At 36.7% G+C, this 19,922-nt stretch overlaps 1 protein-coding gene across 11 annotated transcripts in view; it reads right to left on the reverse strand.

Moving 5' to 3' along the window:
• Positions 1-8,433: 8,433 nt before the first annotated feature.
• The window catches only part of PLEKHA5 (pleckstrin homology domain containing A5), a 187,281-nt gene continuing 175,792 nt past the window's right edge, over positions 8,434-19,922 (reverse strand). For 10 of the 11 annotated variants that reach the window (XM_026862748.1, XM_026862765.1, XM_026862756.1 and 7 more), the window contains 5 exons: positions 18,100-18,255; positions 16,670-16,797; positions 15,722-15,867; positions 14,395-14,499; positions 8,434-11,381 (listed from right to left, as the gene is read on the reverse strand). In XM_026862748.1, coding sequence (XP_026718549.1) covers positions 14,405-14,499; positions 15,722-15,867; positions 16,670-16,797; positions 18,100-18,255 — 525 coding nt within the window. In that variant the 3' untranslated portion in view covers positions 8,434-11,381; positions 14,395-14,404. The remainder of the gene's footprint in view (positions 11,382-14,394; positions 14,500-15,721; positions 15,868-16,669; positions 16,798-18,099; positions 18,256-19,922) is intronic. The other variant, XM_026862688.1, reaches the window with a different exon arrangement.

The following is a 19,922-nucleotide window of genomic DNA, read 5'->3' on the forward strand; positions in this document are numbered from 1 at the left end:
AGACACAGGCATTGCCTAATCTGCAAAAATGGTAAATACTTTTCTGAGTTCACACATATAACCATATAATTTGCCACAGCTTCACATGGGAATGAAAACGGTATTCACACTGATCATGGCTTGCACCATGATTTCTAAGGATGGGGAGGGGGCCCTGGTCAGAAGCCACAGAAACTGCGCTGAGTTGCATGACTGGGAGCAAGCAGTGAGTCCCTGCAGGCAGGTTTAGATGCAGCCTGAAAGACTAATGACTGCATTCAGAATTCCCATGATAGCATGCATGACAAGTTTAGGGTCCTGCTAAATCCTGTGAGATTAAAAGTGACGAGCAACTAAGATTACATATTTTCCATGATTGCCAGATCTTGACATGCTAGAGAGTTAAGGGAGAGATGTTAACGTTAGGAGAGGCATTTATCACACAGTCTAGTCAGCCTTGGGCAAGATTCTGTCATGGAAAAGGTATCAAAGCCCAGATTTCCCAAAACCTTAACAGCTGGACGATTCCACTTCTCTCTCCACTGCTCTGCTTATGTTACAAGAAAAATTCAGGTCATGGAATGTGTATGAAACAGCTAGAATTAGTGTATTTAAATATAAATTATTATTTGGTAGGCTTGAGAACGAGCAAACATCTGTATTTCAGAGAAGTTCAGATTTGCATCCAAATGTAGCCTTTCCATTGTTATGGTATTTGCTGAACTGCAGAAGTCATACTCAAAGTAATTGAAACTAATTTAATGATTACAAAACCAGCAAGATGACTTTATTGTCATTTGCCACTAACAACAGATATTTATTACAGATAGTGTATTTGTCTTCTGAGCTATTAAGATGATGTTTCCAAACCATAACTCTTCAAACCTTTCCTATAAGATTAAGGATCCATCATGTTCATGGAAAAAAAGTCAAGTCCATGGAAGTACAGCGTCCCTCTCTATTCTCAATCAATCAAATCTGAGAGAGAGAGGGAGATTGATGAGAACAACCTACTTTTCTGTGCTTGGCATTCACTGAATGTGAAAAGGGATTTCAGCAGGATGAAGAAAGTAGCTGTTGTCATGACAGCACTGGGAAGCCCAGGGACTGAAAAAATCTTCATCAGCTCACTGCAGCAATTCTGTGCCAAAGGAACTGAGCTGCCTGTCTGCATACTGACAACAGAGCCAGGGGAATGCCTACTTGTCAAATATCCCTGATTTTACTCTGCAAAATTCCCCACTCTTGCCCTCTGAAGCTGGAACACAGTTGCAATCTGGCAAAAATGGAACCTTCCTTCCCCCCTCCCCCCCCCTTCAATACCCACCACACCTTCTGTTCATCTATCCAGTTTAACAGCACCTGGCCTTCCTATACTCCCTTTTGCCCCTCCCAGGCATCAAAAATGCCATGTAGGAGGCAGCAGTAATTTGTAGAAAGCCTATACAAATACCAGCACATGCTGATGATTATCACTAATGGAACGGAAACTAAGATCAAGCGCTTTACACCCAATCTTGCAACAGCCACCTGTTTTGCAAATTATATGATCAGAGGTGTGTGCTCTCAGATGAACTCTACAAGCCTCATCTGAAAATTTGGCCTCTGGTATTAATTGCAAAATTCTCATTGACCTCAGTGGGGCCAGATCTGCAAACTGGGGAACTAGGGAGTTTTGAGGAACTCATAGCAAATCCTGATACTGCTGGCCTGGGGAGGATGGCTGCTAGGAGGTCAGCATCTATCACACAGGAGAGTCTAAGCTGCACTATGACCCTTCCATAATTAAGAATTTAAATAGTTTGGAGGGTCCCTCTTTCAGGAAGCCTGCAATACATTGCAGAATTGGGAGATTTAAATCCTAAATTAGCTTAATGCCCCAATGGTGTGCCCTACAGATGTGCTTACACATCTTCTAATAGCTGAAGCAGCAATTCCTCTCTCCTGAAGTCTATTCCTAGCTCACAGACTCTTCAAAGCAACTGACTGTATAGGAGTGGGCAAACCATTTTACCATTTTGTTATGCAGCAATTTGACCATGGTTAGGATGTGCATAATAAAGTCTCTTTCCCAGGATTGCTCTGAGGTGTAGTTGTCTGTCTTTGAAGCCTTCCAGTGAAAGCTGTTATACACACACATGGAGTGTTCTCAATAGAGAACAATGGGCCTAGTTTTTAATCACATAATGCTTTTGATTCCATTAAGTCTTTTAAAACTTTTTTTTTTTTTCAGTGAAGGTAAACATTTATTATGTGCTTAATTTTTGGCTAGTGACGCATTTACACTGTATTCAAGAAACAAATACTGTCCAGTACTTTTCACAGGCAGTTCAGTGCCCCAAAACCACCTACTATACTACTTAAAATACAGTATGAAAATGTGGCACTATACATTCTTAGCAAGCTGTTGCTATAGGGGCCTACTATCAGGACAAATGGCAGCAGTCTGGCTTTATATTAATTTAACTAGATAATTAATCAGTACCATAATCTTTACAGTTTAATTTCTAGATGGGTTTGGCAATGCTAAATATTTGTTTTATCTTGGTGAAAAGTGGATTCAGCTATTTAAAGCCTGGAAAAAATAGGAAACATTTTTATTATAACAGTTTAGAGCAAGGTGAAAAAGATACAAGTTTAAATGTGCATCTTACAACAATTCATGTCTACATATGTCTTCACATAAAACTGGGGACTCCAAGGTGAGAAAACTATTTGATTTATGTTGTGCTTGTGCATGAGTGGTACAACATAGAGGCACATATTATAGAAGTATAACTCAGGCACTGAAAAGTGTTAAGATATCAGCTCTTTAGAGAGCAATGACCTACTTCTGCCTTGTTATTTCCAAGGAAAATCCTTTGGAACCACTTCAGGCCATGCTTTCTGTGCTCCTTGATACCTCGAGGACCTGATCTTACACAAATGTTCCTCAGCCATGCTCACTTCCCAGTTTCACAACCACAAGTTCCATGTAAAGATGTAGCAAAGCAGCCAGTTTAAAATGGGACTTCACAGGGAAAAAAAAAAAAAATTCCCCCCCCCCAATTATTTTCACATAAATTAAGTGCTGGACCAACAGCTGTTATACTAGCCTGCATTTTGGAGGTCTTTTTCATACTAATACAGTCAGATTTTGGGACAGATTTTTTCAGTCCACTACCTGCACAGTAACTCTGGTAACTTCCATTGGCATATTACAGGTATATTAATTTCTGTTACATGCAACATATTATCATCAGTTTATGTCCTATAGTAAAATATATATCTAAACCCCAACAACCCAGTCTATATCATGCTTAACAAAATATAACAAAATAAATGCTGGTTTAAAAGCTATACAAATATTAAAACATGAAATATTTCAGTGATTATAATAATTCAGTAATTACAGTATTAATAAGCTACATGCTGAATTTTGGATGAGATGTAGTAACCAAGAGATAAGACTCTCGCACAAATTCTCTCCTGTATCATAATGTCTGCAGTACGTGCATAATAATTAATCATACAAGCTGCCCACCTGAAGCCAAAAGGGCTGTTCCCATATAGGCTCAGGTCTGTTCTGTGAACATGAACTCTGCTGCCCTGGTTGTATGCAACTCCAGATTAGGCCAAGAACATATTTTCTTGGTTTCGCAGTAGTTTGTCCTGTAGTTCCAGTTTAATACGATTGTCCGCTTTTTATCTTTAAATGTTGCTGTGCATGATTAAGCAGCAATACCTTGACACTTAAAAGTCACTTTGTCTTTATGGTTGGTGAACCAATCCCATTTTATGGGCAAAAGAGGGCTCTGAGATGTAGCTACAACCTTGCAAAGAAACCTGTTTATGCAAAGTCACATCAAGAATTTCATTTAGGTTAAAGGACCAAGTCCCTAATATTTGGAAATACACAATAAGCATACAACACTAGATCACTGAGTATGAATGTTAATAAAAATACAGCCTACCATTAACATTAAAAAGGCTCTTATTTTTTATTCACAGGTAATTAGTTCACACAATGAAATAATCTCCTTTCTTATCCTGAAAACACATGCATAAAACAGCTCAGATAACATAATTTACATACAGGCTGCTGCATCCGCATGTTAATGTCTGGTAGTGAAAAGTTCAGACAAGTTTGTAATACCCAATTTCCTGCACATGCTCAGCACCCAGATTTCCATAAAGTTAGGAGAGAATGGGATACTAAATATTACTAAAATGACAGGTCAGCTGCAGTCTGTGCCACACCTGGACAACTTGCAAACTACACAGACCACAGGAACTATGACAGTTCTGGACATTTTAACACCAGGGCTTTTTTAAAACACATATTGATATTTGTATATCACAGTTTCTTTTGTCAGTCACTTATGGTTATGGCAATCACTCTAAGCCTATTGTGCTGCCGCCACTTGCTTTGTCCCCATTACTATATTGCTTGGTATTGGAACCAATCTGCATTCCCATTTAAAGCACTATCATGTCACTCATCAGCAATGATTTGCTTTCATCCCTTAAAACTACTATACAATGGCAACCACGCCATGAGGACAAAAGCACAGGCAGAGAGGAAAAAGGAGGAAAGCTGGAGTGGGAAAGTAGCAGCAGCTGCCGCAAGGCTAACTTTGTTCTTTCAGGGTCCTTCCGGGTGAGTACTTGAACTTGGACTGATAAGGTATGTGTCCTTCATCTTATGATAGCTTCCCCTGTTATCACAACTTATCTTCCCAGTGCAGATACTGGAAGGAAGCTGAGATTGGCTCCTTTCGCATCAAGGCCAACAGGTAATAATGCTGTTTTTACAGCACAAGCTAGTGAGTGTGCCTACTGACAGCTGCAGGAAAAAGGGAGGGCTGTGGGAGGAAAAGCCTCCTTTTGCAATAATTTTGATTGCTAACATCACTTTTCAAAATACAAATTCAACTTGCTGGGCATCCTTAAATTCAACAGCTCCTCAATAGTTGTTGTTGGAGACTATCTGATCAACTGAACAGAACTTTGGTTTGCTGCATTCAGGCAAAGATGCAGTTACAGCATCCGAGGGTTTGGGAATTGCCCAGAAAGTCTGGAGTGCTTTGGCTTTAACTGGGATTCACTCCTGTATAGTCATCCTCCTAATAGTTTAGAGCCATCAGCTGTAAAGAGATCTTAGATTTCACAGACTGCCTATCATTAATTGCCTGAAAATGTTGCAAAAGTTAGGGATTCTCTTTAAAGGTGAAATAACTGAAATGCTCTAGCCTGGAACCAGACAGACAGGGAAAGATGGATGGTAATTTGTGCGGAGCACTTCTCTGAAACAGGCATGGCTCAAAGCAAGGCTTTAGACTCCTACCTTTTACAACCATGACCTAACTGTGCTCCTTGGGGTCCACAAGATTTTAATGAGGCAAAAATGATCAAAATGTCATGACCTCTGTTCTTCCTTGTCCTAAATTCTGGATAATAGAAACGAAAAAGAGCTTAGCTAGGTTATATTTAGCCAATCACACAGACTAGAATAGCTTTAAGATCATGAAAGAATAAATAAAATAAAAAATAAACTGCCATAAGTTTGGAGTAGTTCCCCCCCTCCTCCTTGTATTCTAAAGAATCAGATTATATGATTTTTTCTAATGTTTCAATTCATTTGTGTATTAACCAATTCCTCTTCACTAACACAATCTCCTAAATGGTTGAAAGGCTGGTTCTTTAATTAGTAACTACTACTTTATAAATAGCAATCAGGGACTCACACATTATCCAGGCACTTTGTCTTTATTAAAAAGTATTTATTATTTGTAGGCACAATCTAATAGATACAGTAGTTACAAAATATAGGTATATTGGCATAGGCTAAGAAAACAGCCAGAAATGTTATTGTTACTCAACGGTGCTTTAGATCAAACAATCCCAGGTTTCCAGGCAAGCTCCTAGCTCATGAAATGACACCTTCAGCCAGTCCTCACTCATATGCAAGTTGGCTCCTGTGCAGTACCAGCCCTTGCATGTGTAAACTCTGAGACAGTCTCCAGGCAGTCAGAAATCAAACACAAAATAGCAGCAGTCACAAACATCGAAAAACACTAATCAAAGTTCAGCTGTCTTTTTTTCTCCCTGTCTAGATATAACCATTTCAGCATATAAAAAGAATAAATCCAATAGTCACTAATGGCTGTTTCCAAGACTGGTGGATGAGCATGAAAATATTAAAAAAAAAAAAAATCATTCATCCTTAAACCTAAAACATCTGAAATAGCCTCCATGTTCTTGCTGATTTGGGATTTTACCAAGAAGAAAGTTACACATTACAGAGCAGTCAACTACACATGTAATCTGTGTTAAGACTTGGCAGAAATTCATACTGTGAGGAGGTGATTTTTGAGTTGAGAGTTGCTGAATTTTGTAGCTTTTTCTCAATTGCTTTGAAAGGTACTCTTGTCAATTAATGACAATTTCTCAAATTCTTATACATTTATACTTACTAATTACTTGATTTCTAGCAATAGGACTATTACTTTGAAATTTTTTTTTTTTTTTTCTAAATAGAGTTATTGCTGAAAATAAGGGAGATTCACATGCAAGTTACCCTGAAATGTTGAGTGCCTCACATGATATGTTTTGAGCTTGATCTTTCAAGATGCTAAGCACCTGCAGTTTTTAACAATTTCAAGCAAGAAACTGGTGGCCTGGATTAATCTGCTTATGTAGGGACAGAAAGCTGTTGTATGGATAAGGCATTTTTTTCTCCATACAAGGAATGCAGAATATTTTACGCATTGGGCTGGAGTGGATTTAAAGTGGCAGAAGAGAATCACAAACAGTGCCGGTCACTTCACTGTGATTCAGGAAAACTACCAGATGAAAACAGTTGAGGGTCTGGTATTCTTCTGAGTTTTCATTGACCAAATCTCTAGGCCATAAGTAAGTCTTGCTTATTTTATGTATAAACCTGCGGGGTCTACTTTTTTTTTTTTTTTTTAACAGTACTCATTTCACCTTCAAAAGAGGAAGAGGGTGCTTCCATTTTTAGTCTGATATTCTTTGAAGTATTCCTGTTCCATAAAACAGGGATCTGGATAGAATTTGAGAAAAAATTAATTCCTTATTTTAGGTTTAGTTTCAGCAATAAAGAAGTTAATGAGACCACATCTGGTTTTGTCCTGATATACTCTACTGCAGTCCACTGGAAACAGCACCTTTTGCTTATTTTTTTCTTTTATTCCAAACAGGACGTAACCAAGCCTAAATAAGTGTTAAACACATCCATAGCAAGACTGCCACATAAGCCAATAAGCAACCACTGTGGTGATGTTACTTACCCATAGCTACAATTAAGAGCTACTTGCAGTTTCACAACAACAGCTAGACAGTATTTAGACAGACCTTAAAAACCCATTTTATTTGGCGTAGGACAGAATGAAGAAACATCACAAAAAATACCAAAACCTTAAATCCACAAGTAACATCTGAATACTGACACATCTGGAACAGCTGGGTAACAAGTTGTACGTATCAAGTTCAGAAAGCAGTTGCTTTTAGCCTTCATTTTGGGCCAGACGTTTGCTTTCAGTCACAAGTATATTCCATTTTATTTTGTAGCAGCTTCCTCAGTGTTCCCATATGGACAAGCTGAACAGCTTCAAGTATGTAACAGCAAATATATATAATGTTCTTTAGAAGAAATGAAGGCCAGATGTTGCTTTATTTTCATGTGCATCCTTAAAAAAGTTGTTTCAGATATATTATTAATGCCAGGTATAGGCAATTTGTTCATTTGCCATTTAAATGTCAACTTTCCAAAGGATAGAAAATAACATTTTAACTGAAGATTCAAAGTAAAATAAGTTTAACTACCCTAGAATAACTTAAGAAAGTAAGTCTAGCAAAATCTAGGATCACAGGGATAAAAAGAAGTACTGTGCAGAAAAGACATGACAAACCACTTCTGAAATCCAAATGAGTACTATTTATGGTTTGTTTTATTAGAAAATAATAATAAAAAAAGACAACTTATTGTTACAATATAATAAAAAGTTTCAGGTAAGAGTTATCCAGCACCACCACTGATTAAAGAACTTCCACTTAGCTGGTTTACTCAACCAGGATATAATTTAAGTCACCAGTCCAAGTACTGTATAATTTACTGTATCTATTACTGTGTTATCAATTAACATTTTTCATGTATGTACTCCTGGTTATTACATCTAGTCTATCCAGTAGGGTGGGTAATAATTCCTTCCAGACTGTCCAATTAAAGTGGTTTAGATAGAAATTAACTGTTTAAATTTTTTCTGATTTCCTGAAAATAGAACTTTATTGGATTCATTTTATGACAGACATATTTATAAAGAAATGTTAACTGAAGACTAATTTTTTTCCCCTCAATAATAATATAAACAAGGTTTGGATTTCAACTGCCTGGTGAGGTCTTTCTCTTTGAGCCAGTCCACAACATACAAAAACTGCCAAGACACCAAACTATAACTGTTTGAGTAATGTCACTTTATTAAGGGACTTCAAAGAATCACATTCTCTAGTAGTCATGGAACAATGCAAATGGTGAACAAAAGACAAAAATAGATGTAATTGGTTCTGAAAAGCATGAACATCTGTAGAGAATGTGTTGCATTATTCCTAAGGACTCTTACTTTTGAAAAAAAGCACATTCTGTATACACAAGTGTCAGTGTAATAGCCAATAAAGCAATCAGTCAGAAATACAAAAATACCACAGATAGAAACTGAAAATAAAAGTTTGAAGGCTGACAATATCAGTATTCTGATATTTCTATCTCTCAGAAGTATGATCACTAGGATGAGTTATTCTAATGAGGTAAGAGACAGTAGATGCTCTGTGATAACACAAAGCCATACATTTTTTACATAAGACACAAAAAAATAGAGCACCCAATGAAACTGCAAGTCTTTGCTGCAAGTGCCCACAGGAAATTATAGTCCATGAGCATTACTACATTCCTGAATCATTTACTGTCTGCCAACAGTTATACCAGCAAAAACTTGCCTATTCTCCCACCCTCCTCCAGCTTCAGTATAAACTGCACGTACTTTGCAGATACACCAAACTGACAAATGCTTTGAACACAGGCAAGATCTATAAATGTCCAAAAACCACTTAGTCATTCTTTCCTTTATTGGTTGCAATTCTCTTATTGGCAGTAAGGACAAAAAGAGATTGCAAAGCCTGACAGCTGAGCAGCAATCTCTAGAAGGGTTAGGGAGACAACTGGGTGTGTCCTATTTGCTTTGCCTCAGGTGTTCCAGCAATGCCACTGAAAACTCAGCTGGTTGAGGGGGGAAAAAAAAAAACCACAACAACCAACCAAAAAACCACAACCCTGACATTCCTCCTCTTTGCTCTGTTTTGGATGGAAGGATACACTGATCTGGGGCTACTGTTCCAAAAAAAGAAGAAAGGTTCTTTGGTCAAACTTCAGTGGGATGCTGTCTGCCTGCATCATGATTCCTCTTCTTTGCTTCAGCCATCTCTGACTATGACCCTCGAAACTCTGCTGCTAAATTCCATTTCCCATTTCTTCCTTTTCTAAGAAAATATCAAAACAACAGATAGACAGACAGTGCAGTCTGTGTCTTAGAGGCAGAGTCCTAGGGAGAACTGGCAGCAGAGCTGGGACTGGCTGAAGAGTACAATGAATAGAAACTCCTACTTAAGGGGGCAGTGACAGAGAGTTAATTTCAAATTGTGTGTCAATCTCAGGCACTCCTCTATGGAAAAGTACAATGAATTCTATAGTCTCTAGTACAGCGATATTAACTTGAACAGGATATGATTTGTATGATAAAAAAGCACAACAGGAGCTGGCAGTTGTCATTTTATGAAACTTGCCTTACCACTTATGGCACACACATGCACTGAAGCACACAGCAGTTGCCTGAACTTTTAAAAGATTCCTTAGCTATTCATCCTAGATTCAAAAGCTTTCCCTTAAAACTTTTTATTTTTCATCATTATTTTCTAAACCTCTTTTGTCTCAGGCAAATTCAGACAGCTGTGTGAGATGGAAAAGTGAAGCTAGTAACATCTGTAGTATGATGACAAATTATTTCAGGTTTTCTTTCAATTTCTGAAAGATGCTTTGCAGATGTCAAAGCCTCAAGGAATCATCATACTTATCTCCTTAATCCCACTGAACGTGGTATTCAACATTTGCAAATACTAAATTACTACTCACCACACCCCAGTAAGACAGGCTATTACCTCTCAAGTAAACAGGCAGAGAATGGAGGCACAGAATGACTAAGTGATTATTCCAACATCACAATACAAGTCTGGGAGAGTCAGGAGCTGAACCTGTATTTCTTGCATCTCAGTCCCAGGTTGTCTTTTTGTTCTGTGTTGCAGCCTTATTCTTTCCTGTAGAGGAAGACTGGAATCTCTTAAGAGTCTGTCACTGCTACTCTGGTTGACAGGTGACATTGCCAATGAGATAAGAATTGTTGCACTCCCCACATCAAAAGGTGGAATGCAGTGTGACATCTGTTTGCTGGAAGAAATACTAACCATACAAGTCCTTAAGAACATCAACATTTATTTAATATGATATAAAAGAAATGGGATATGAACATTTGTATTTGAACAATAAGTGGATTCTTATACTTACATCGTATGAGCTCATTGTATAATATATACACAATGAACATAATTACATTTGTACACAAACTAAGTACTGGATTGAAAACCGGCTTATTGCTGTACACACCCTAACCCAACGGAGGAAAAGCCCAGTACCTCAAAATACCTACACTCCATTTTATTTAAGAAAAAGTAACCACTAACATTAATGTATATGTTGACAGAAGTGTGGCAGTAACTGCTGACATTGCAACCTGACCAAGAAATAATTACAGCAGAAACGGGACATATTTTGCTAAGCAATAATAAAAATGGCATATTTTAAATATATCTATATGTATATATATATAAAAATTTTACAAATAAAATGTTAAAACAATAAATTGTAGTGTTTAAAAGTGTAAAACAAGGTTTAGTGGTGATACGTAAAATTAACTGAGTTATGCATCTAAGAGAAGCAAGAAAGTAAACTTATATGATCCATAATTAAAAGAACATTAAATCCTGGAGAATAGCAAATAAAGTTCTGACTGGAGGCTGCACATTAAAAAGAGCCTTTATTTTATGTGCACAGAAATCATAGCAGCAAGCTGGTATCAGGAGAACAATCTGAAGGTTTCTGAGTGTACATGTGGGCCATTTAAAGCTCTCTTGGAATAAACATTTTCCAGGAAGTGATAAAATGATGCTCTGTGGCCAAAAGCATCAGGACTATGAATTTCATAGATTTAAAATATACTGTACAATATCTTCTCATATTTTCATAGGTCAGGTCCGTACATCTCAGGCATGAATTGTTTCAACAGAAGCCATTAGTGCTGAAAGACAGACACAGATTAAGTTACTCTATGTTAGCAACAACAGAATATTGTATAAAGCAACTCCTGCGATTAAACACAGCAAGGAAGTTATGACCTCATCCCAGCAGTAGTTATCAATGATGTAGAACATGATAAAGTACTTTAGAAATTAGTTGTTTCCAAAAATCAGTTTTCCTGATGAATAATACTGCTGTCTAAATACTTTTGACAGCAGGAAGCAAAAGCAAGCTTTTTTCATGTGAAAGCCTGTTTATTCTGAGAGTTTTATCCTGTTGTATATGGACATCTCCAAATGTTTTTCATAAACCCAGTAATAGCAAAAAACCCTAACTGCTCTTACAAATGACACAGGGTTTGCAGAGGGATGCAGTATTTTCCAGTTGCTACACTGTAATGGCAGCATAGCTGTAAGGTGTTCTTAAGTTCAAGTGTTCCACCCTGAGCTTGCTGAATTTTGGTAATTGCTGAGAGGACTTCTATAACTAGTTTTTAACAGTTAGTTAGCAAAAATGTTTCCTAGCCTTGAATCCAGGTGCTGAATAAAATTTCATTATCTCTCCATTACTCACTGTAGATGGAATGCTTAAAATGTAACAATGTTTGTGGTACACATCCAGATTTGTCTCTGCAAAACAAGAGCTGTGACAAAGAAAGTAGCTTTGTGTTAATGGGTTTTCCCTTAGTCCTACACTGTGCTACCGACTTCCTATCCCAAATTCCCTTGGCATTGTGCCAAGAGTATCATTTTACTAATTGACTGTAAAAGCCAAATATAGGTATTACCTCATTATTCTCTGAAATATACCATACATTTTCCAGATGCTGCCTGAAAAATTTGGTTGCATTTGAACAGAGACGATCCCACAGCTTTGAAGTTCCCTCTGCCACATAGGATTTCTTCCATCTAAGACACATTGAGGTCTCGCACATTAAAAAAACCCCTATCTTTCAGCAAAGTGCAAAGCACTGGAATACTGGAACGACAGCCCTGGAAGGCAAGGGGCAATAAATGCTGCAGGCAATCAGACTACACTCCATACATCTCCTATGTATACTAGGCCCAGCCCATGGCATGAATTTATTTGGAGGTCCTAAGAAACAGCCAGAGACATCAAGTGCCGCAAAGAAATGTGGAACGTATATGCACATAGTTCAATGTTTTTTCCAACTCAACTAAACAGTCAAAAGGTGTGTATTTTAAGTTCTCGAATCCTTCCTTTATTATAGTAAGGCACGTGTAAGCAGAGCATTAGTTTTACAAGTGCCATCCCAGATGCACTATTTTATCATAAGCAATTAAGGCCTGTTTGTAGAATTGTACTTAATACTGAAATGTTACAGCTACAGTACTGCCTATGAGGATACACCCCACTGTGGGCTGTCAGGCTTGGGCATTGTTACAATACACACTATACGAGTGCTTCACTTTTGCTAGTCTCATATTTAGCATAACTCCTTAAAAAAAAGAATTTGCTGATCTGATCATTGGAGCTGATGATCAGATTAAATTGTTGATGACCGCAATTTAATGCCATTGGTGGTAAATTTCTGGTGAAGTTATATGTTGCTTCCCCTTTCAAGGCAGGCATGCTGTGGCTCCGGATGGAACTCAGCAGTACAGTTTCAGTTTCACTACTGACCTGAAACTGAGTTCATGGGGTAACATTTGTCCTATTCAAAAAGAAGATGCATGATAAATGCATGTGTAATTATACAGTGAAACTGAAAAGCATTAACATAAATCAGTATTTACAGAAAAGATGAATAGTCCCATTTATCTTTTTTATATAGTTCTGTAGTAAAACTTTTGAATAAAAATACAAGAGTCCAAGTCTAATCATGACAGACCACATCCACCAGGAAGCCAGCAACACAGGTGTGAGTACTGAATATGAAGAGTGCATTTTCCACTCTCAAAAGGAGAAAAAGATGAGAATAATTTCCCCCCTTTTTAAAAGAATATAGTTTCCTGCCCATAGTTCATACATGAAAGGTATCTGTCATGAATAAGTAGTCTAATTTTGCTAAAATGAAAGAGTTGCAATGGAGACTGGGACAGTTAATGAAAAAATGCATTTTCATATCTCCTCATGATAAAATGACTGCAAAACGTCTCGATTTTAAGGTTCTCTTGATTTTAAGGTTTTCTTAAGTTTCATTAGCTATGGCATTTAGCATTACCATTGAAACAACAGTCATTCTTTTAGTAGAAAGCTTATTTAAACAAGTACTGCCTAACAACAAAAAATATGGATTGATTTAAATGCTGGTAAAGTGCTGAAGCATTCACAGTGGTATCCTATTTGTTTCTTTAAGCACTTATACAAATATGCTTACTTGTATTTACATTTCCATTCATTAAGTAGGTAACAGGTAGGAACATGTAAATCTAGCCTAGCTCATGCTTTCTAACTTGATTCCCAGAAGAAATCACCTACTGTGACAAGGGAAGGGTAGCTGTGTATGGCTATCTCTCTAGGGAAAAAAAAAAAAAAATAATCTAATTGTTACATTTCTTCCACCCTCATTTTTTGCTTTCCTGTTTGTCATGCCTCAGGCATCTATGTCTTAAGCCATAAACTCTTTGGGCCATTAGACTTCTAGCATCACTAAGATCTAGCTCTAGTTGCCTGTTACCATGACTGAAGCATCAAGATTCATTTACATCTGAGCACTGATGCTGGTACCTTAACTGTGTATCTGTTTTGCAACAACTCAGGTCTCTCATGTAATTCAAAGGGCTATTATCTTGCCAGTTGTGGAGAATGTGCTTGATAAGCCAATTAGTCCTTTCTCTTTGTACTTGGATAGAGAATACATTACCTGCAGGCAAATCAATACATGTATTTGTTTTGCTTTCTCCTTAGTTTATATTCAACATTTCAGATAACTTTGTCTTGCCAAGTATTGTCTACAGATGCTTCTTGGAAAAAAAAAAAAAAACAGAACACATATACTTAGAAAAATATTAGGAAAATGGCAGGAAGGGTGGGGAAAAAAACAGACGTACTTCTCTGTAACTATACACACATGAAATGTGATCCTTCTGTGAGCTGTGTCTGTGTAGATGGAGCTGGTGACAATGAGGGTTCTGATGAAGAAGGCAAACTTTTCACTGCAAATCATACAGCAAGATAAGTAAGAATACAAGTTACAGAAGGCATGATTTCAAGCCATTATAAATATAAGCTTGAAAATCACCATTCCAAGCCATAATAAATATATGCAGAACCAAATGAAAGTTACACAAGTGAAGACTTAAAATCTGATCAGCACAATAAGCCCAACTTCAGGGCAGAACATAATCTGTTCTCAAGAAAGATCATTACTGAGGCCTATAAATGACTGGTAGAACACCAAAGGAACAAGCAATGGACACATGAATGCAAGCAATGGACACATGAATGCTGATGTGTTATTTATGTTGCCAAGGGGGGGGGGGGAAGCAAAATTTAACTAGTCTGAATACTCCCAGACCCACCTTTTTATATCCCAGCTCAGATTAACTAAGCATTTTTTATTCTGCTGAACACTATAAAATGTATTTACAAGTTCTGGTTTTGATTATCAAGTCACAGAAAGGACTGCTGACTGCATTACAAAGGTCCAGGTCACCTTTTATATCCATGAATTGAACAATTTGGCTTACTTAACCATTTGCATCACCAAATATCCTAATAATGGCTTAAATTCCATCTTCTTCCTTTCTCCTCCTCTACACACTCATCTTTTTTTTTTTTTCCCCTCTTTGCAAACAATTTTGCTTTATTCCAGCCTCCTCTTCTCACAAAGTAGCACACAACCAGTCGTTTTACAGTAGCACACAACCAGTCAGCTAGTGTCTGTTTTTTCTTCCTTACTCCTGAAACATGACCAAAATGCTGGTTTTTACTTGCTAGTTCAAAATCTACTAGATATATTGGAAACTCTCAAGGGTTCCTCAATTTTGGGCAACCTGAGGCCATCCGTTAGCAAGGGGGTAAGGGTAAATAAACTATACATATTTAGAATTGAGATGCTGTTCTACAAGATGCATACGGAAGGATTTGCTCCAACCAACAACTACAGTATGACACAACTTCTGGCAACAGTTATTTAATTCCCTTAATTAAATGCAACCATAAAATCTATGTTAAAACCTCAGAAAAACTGAATTTCTTTAGTTGCCCACTGGGAAATTATTTTTCTTTACGTTATAAAACCATACACTTGATATCTAGACTAGCTCAGCACTTTCAATTCACAAGTGTTTTGGAGCATCAAAAGACATAATCAAAATGAAATAAAGTTTTACATATGTACTGTGTAAATTGTGCTTCAGTCAAACTTCTCCGTACCTGCTGTTGCCTGATTTCCTTTTGCAGACTGTGTTGCCAATTCAAATGAAGACATAATCCCTTCTTGTTCTTGAACACTAACTACTTCACTTTCTTCTGAACTGTTTTTGGGTTTGTGGTTTGTAACTGTGGTCACACTCTGCAAGCTGGTTAAAAAAACCAAAGCATTTAGAACTCATCCTAACTTCATTTCAGGTGTTAACCACTAAGTATAGGAGTTATAATTTACTTTTCTTCTGTTAATGGAAAAAAGTTGCATCTTGCAAGTTTGTGTAATATAAATTAAGAACGTAGTTTGAAACCCTTCTATCTTCTAAAGTTAAACTTTAAAAAAGGTACTGGGAACTGAATTCCTTTCTTTTACATACGCAGTTAAGTTTCCTACTGCCTGATTATCTATTTTGCTGAAGGGTACTGTCAGAAAGTTATGACCTCATGAAAGAACTCACTCAGGATCTGCAGTGAACTTAGACTAAAGTTATGAATCCTTAGAGAGGAATATCCAAGACACAATATTCCTCTAATTCTGCAATGCTCCAAAATAGTGAAGTAAAAGTTAAAGCAGGAGATACAGAATAAGCTGTTTAGTCTGCTCCTGCAGTAAAGAGCTTGCTATGGAAGCCCTGGCTGAAGCTTTCTTATTAAACAAATACAAAGCTTGAACTGACATTTTGTATCCCAAAGCAAGGCTTATGAACAGATTTTGTTTATAACTGGGGCAATACTTGAAAACAAACATTGCTTCCCCCACCAACTCATCACCTCTAACTGAACCCCTACAGTGGTTAGGTTTCTCACTAGATTTCTCTGTATGTAAACCACTCAAAACCATATAAATATACCTTGTAAGTATTTACGGCAGTATTTCATTAGTTGCTTGGTCCGATCAGCTAATAAATACAATGTGCAAGTTTAAAATAGCCTCTGAACATCTTGTTTTATTTTTACCTTATATCACCATCATGTGTTTCTTCCAATTTATTTTTCTTTTCCTTTTCTGCTTTCTCTTCATTACTCACTTCTTTTGAGTCAGATACAACATGTGCATCCAATAAAAAATCATCAGTTTTTGTCAGCTGTAAAAAAATTGAAATCATGAAACAAAAAGCTGTAATACACACTAAGTGGCAGATAAGAAATACAGTATCAGGAAACAGTTTTATTAACAGACAAATTCTGCCATCATGTATACGTAGTAACTCAGAATTACATAACTTAAGAAATTTTTATCAATACCATTCAGGTTAATAGAGTTATCCTGAAACTTAAACCAAAGTCAATGGGCAGGGCTTGTCTTAATAACTTCCAGAACTTATCTGAACTCTTTGTATTGTATCCTGACTATTTTTTTTCATGCTATCCCTCTTCACAATGCCAACAGAGATTTCAGCTACTGGAATATATTGCTGATAAGCCTAAACACTGCTCTTAAAGGTCTCATTAGATATAAGCAATATAAGTGTATTACATAATTTTCCTTTAAAAGATTTGCATACTTAACAAATCAACAGATTCTTAATAGAAAGTGTTTTTACACAATAACAACATATGTTAATTATTTGACTTTATACCATTCTCCATCAGACCTATGTTTAAAAAAGCTAAATATAAACCAGGAAAACAAAATGAAAAATGAGTGAGGAAAAGCAAAGGATAATTAATTAAAGAATATGGATAGAAAAGCAGAAAAATTCCCTCTACACAAGATTTAAAAAGATATTAAACTGTAAGCAGGATATGATTATGTAGAAACAATCTCCACAGTCAGCCTGGTTTTGCTGAGTGTTCAGGACACTTTAGTACAAGAAACACCAAGGTAACTCACTGCCAAATGAGCTTGATGCTATTGAAGACAGAAATCAATCCAGTGACCAAATAGCACAAACCACAGTTACTACCTACCTCCATGTATAAATTGTTGTGTCAACTTTATTCTGCTTCCTATAAACTATTTGATGCACTACAGTCAACCAAACAAAAAAGTCAGGTGTATTTTAAATTACTGTCAAAAACTACACTGGGATATCCTAAGCAATGAACAGATCAACGATTATTATTTAAAGATGCATTAGTATTGGTTTTGTTTCCAAAGAAGTAAGGTCATAATTTTGTATTTTTCCAATCAATCAAGATAGTAACAGATAAAGTTCAGTAAAATGAAATGTAGGAAGACCGTATACAAGAAAATTCAAATATCTCAGCTACAGACAGATCTGATACAATTTTGTGCTTCTCTATAGAGTGTTATATCCAAAAAGCTGTCTTAATCTTCCAAGCAAAGGGAACTGGCTCAATTTCCCATACTCTACTCTCTGGCTCAAATATTTATCTACTGCAAGACAGGCTGATGAATAGTTCAACAAGGGACAGTTTAGTACCTCTTTAGTAAAGCATGAATTATGTGCTTGTCCTCCTTGTTTTAGTTGCACTATTTCTTCTCCAGGGCTTTCATTATTTTGTTTCAGATTATTTTCTTTACTGGTGCTCTCTAATTCCTTCATGTTACTTGATAAAATATCATCCTTTTTCTGATTCTGTGGAAAAAAATTGAGACATAGATATATTCTTACAAAAGTTACCACAGTCTCAGTTCGGTGTCTTGTGCTGTCCTCTGACAGCGATTAAAAAAAAAAAAAAAATAATCTTAAAAAACCTTAAGGATACCACACTGCAATAAGGAAAATGGAAATTGTTAACGACTTAAAACTTTCTCATTTTTGTACCTTTCAAAACAGTTCAGCCTAACCTTTTTTCCCTCTCTAAGTTTATCATACTTTCTGCCTGCTCTGATCTCCAGCATTTCTATTAGTCACCTTTATCTTCTGAAATTTTATTCAAATTTAGCTCAGTCACACACATGCTTAGAAGCATTCTTATTTGCATTCATAGGCACCGATTTTTTTAAAAATAGCTTTTTTCTGGTTAAAAAAAAAGATGGATAAAAATCTGCTCTCAGTACAAAACTCACAGTGCACCATTGTGCATGTTCTCCAATTCTGTTGGGTATCTTCCAAGCCTATGCTGTTAACTGATTTAACAGAGGACAACATAGCATTTGATAGTGCCACAGGATATTACTTCTTCAAAAATAAAAATCCATTGCACAGAGAATAATTTTACACAAAAATTTTGAGGAAGGATGGTAGAAGTCACTTAACACTGTGAACTGCAAACATTATGTTAGAGGAGTAGCAAACCAAACCAAAGTGAGGTTCATATATCTTATCAAACTAAGTACTAGGGCTGAGAAAAACAGGAGCCTTGAAAGTAGTAAATCTTGTGGCTGAACTCCTGTAATTTAGCACATGCACTCAAGAGGAAATTCCATGTAAGTCACTTCAAAAATCAATCTCTTTACTTTCCTAACTAAAGTATGCACCCATATCATACACTTGTCCCAAACAATAACAATTGTGAAGCAACTTCCTTTTGTATTTTGGTAATCCCTTAAGAATTACACTGTAGGTTGCTTATAAAATCCTTTTTTTATTCCAATTCTTAAACAATCAAATGGCAGTTGACATCCAGCAGTTAATGTCATTGCACCATTTTTCTGTATAAAAATCAATAGGCATAGGAACTATGCTTTTAAATATTACTACAGTGTAATACCTCATCTTGTGGATTTTGGCCAAATACCATTCTGGAAGAATTAAAGCTGTGATAAAAGAAGTGATTTTGTAGCATGGACTATTAGCTAAACCTTCAATTCAGAAACATTCTCACTTGTCTAGAAATTTCTTATCTCATCCACATGGTACTGATTTCACACAGAAGACTGCAGAACACGCTGACATGAACAAAATTCTTTTGAGTTCTGTAGAGCAAGTAGAGATGGCACAGAGGGTATGGCCACTTCCCCACCTCTGCTCCCAATGTGCCTGCTAACCAGGTATGACACATACATGACTACAGTTTCCTCACCTTAAGGTATGAAATGATACCAAAGGAAGGTGGTAAAGCTCAAACATCTCTGTAAAAACCATGAAAAGAAACATCCGCAAAGCTCTGCTTTGCATGTCCTCTTCTTGAGAAAGGCAGCGCTAATCAGAAAAAATACTTGTAGGAGCACCCTTCATATATAGCATTCATGATGTCATCCCATATGCAGATGCTCTAATGCAAAGGCAAAACTTGAATTCAGTGCCTCCTGGGGATCCAATGCTGTAATTGTGTATACCTCTGAAGGCAGTTTAGCAAG

This window comes from Athene cunicularia (genome assembly GCF_003259725.1).
Source record: "Athene cunicularia isolate RWA chromosome 1 unlocalized genomic scaffold, athCun1 chr1_part2, whole genome shotgun sequence".
NCBI lineage: Eukaryota > Metazoa > Chordata > Aves > Strigiformes > Strigidae > Athene > Athene cunicularia.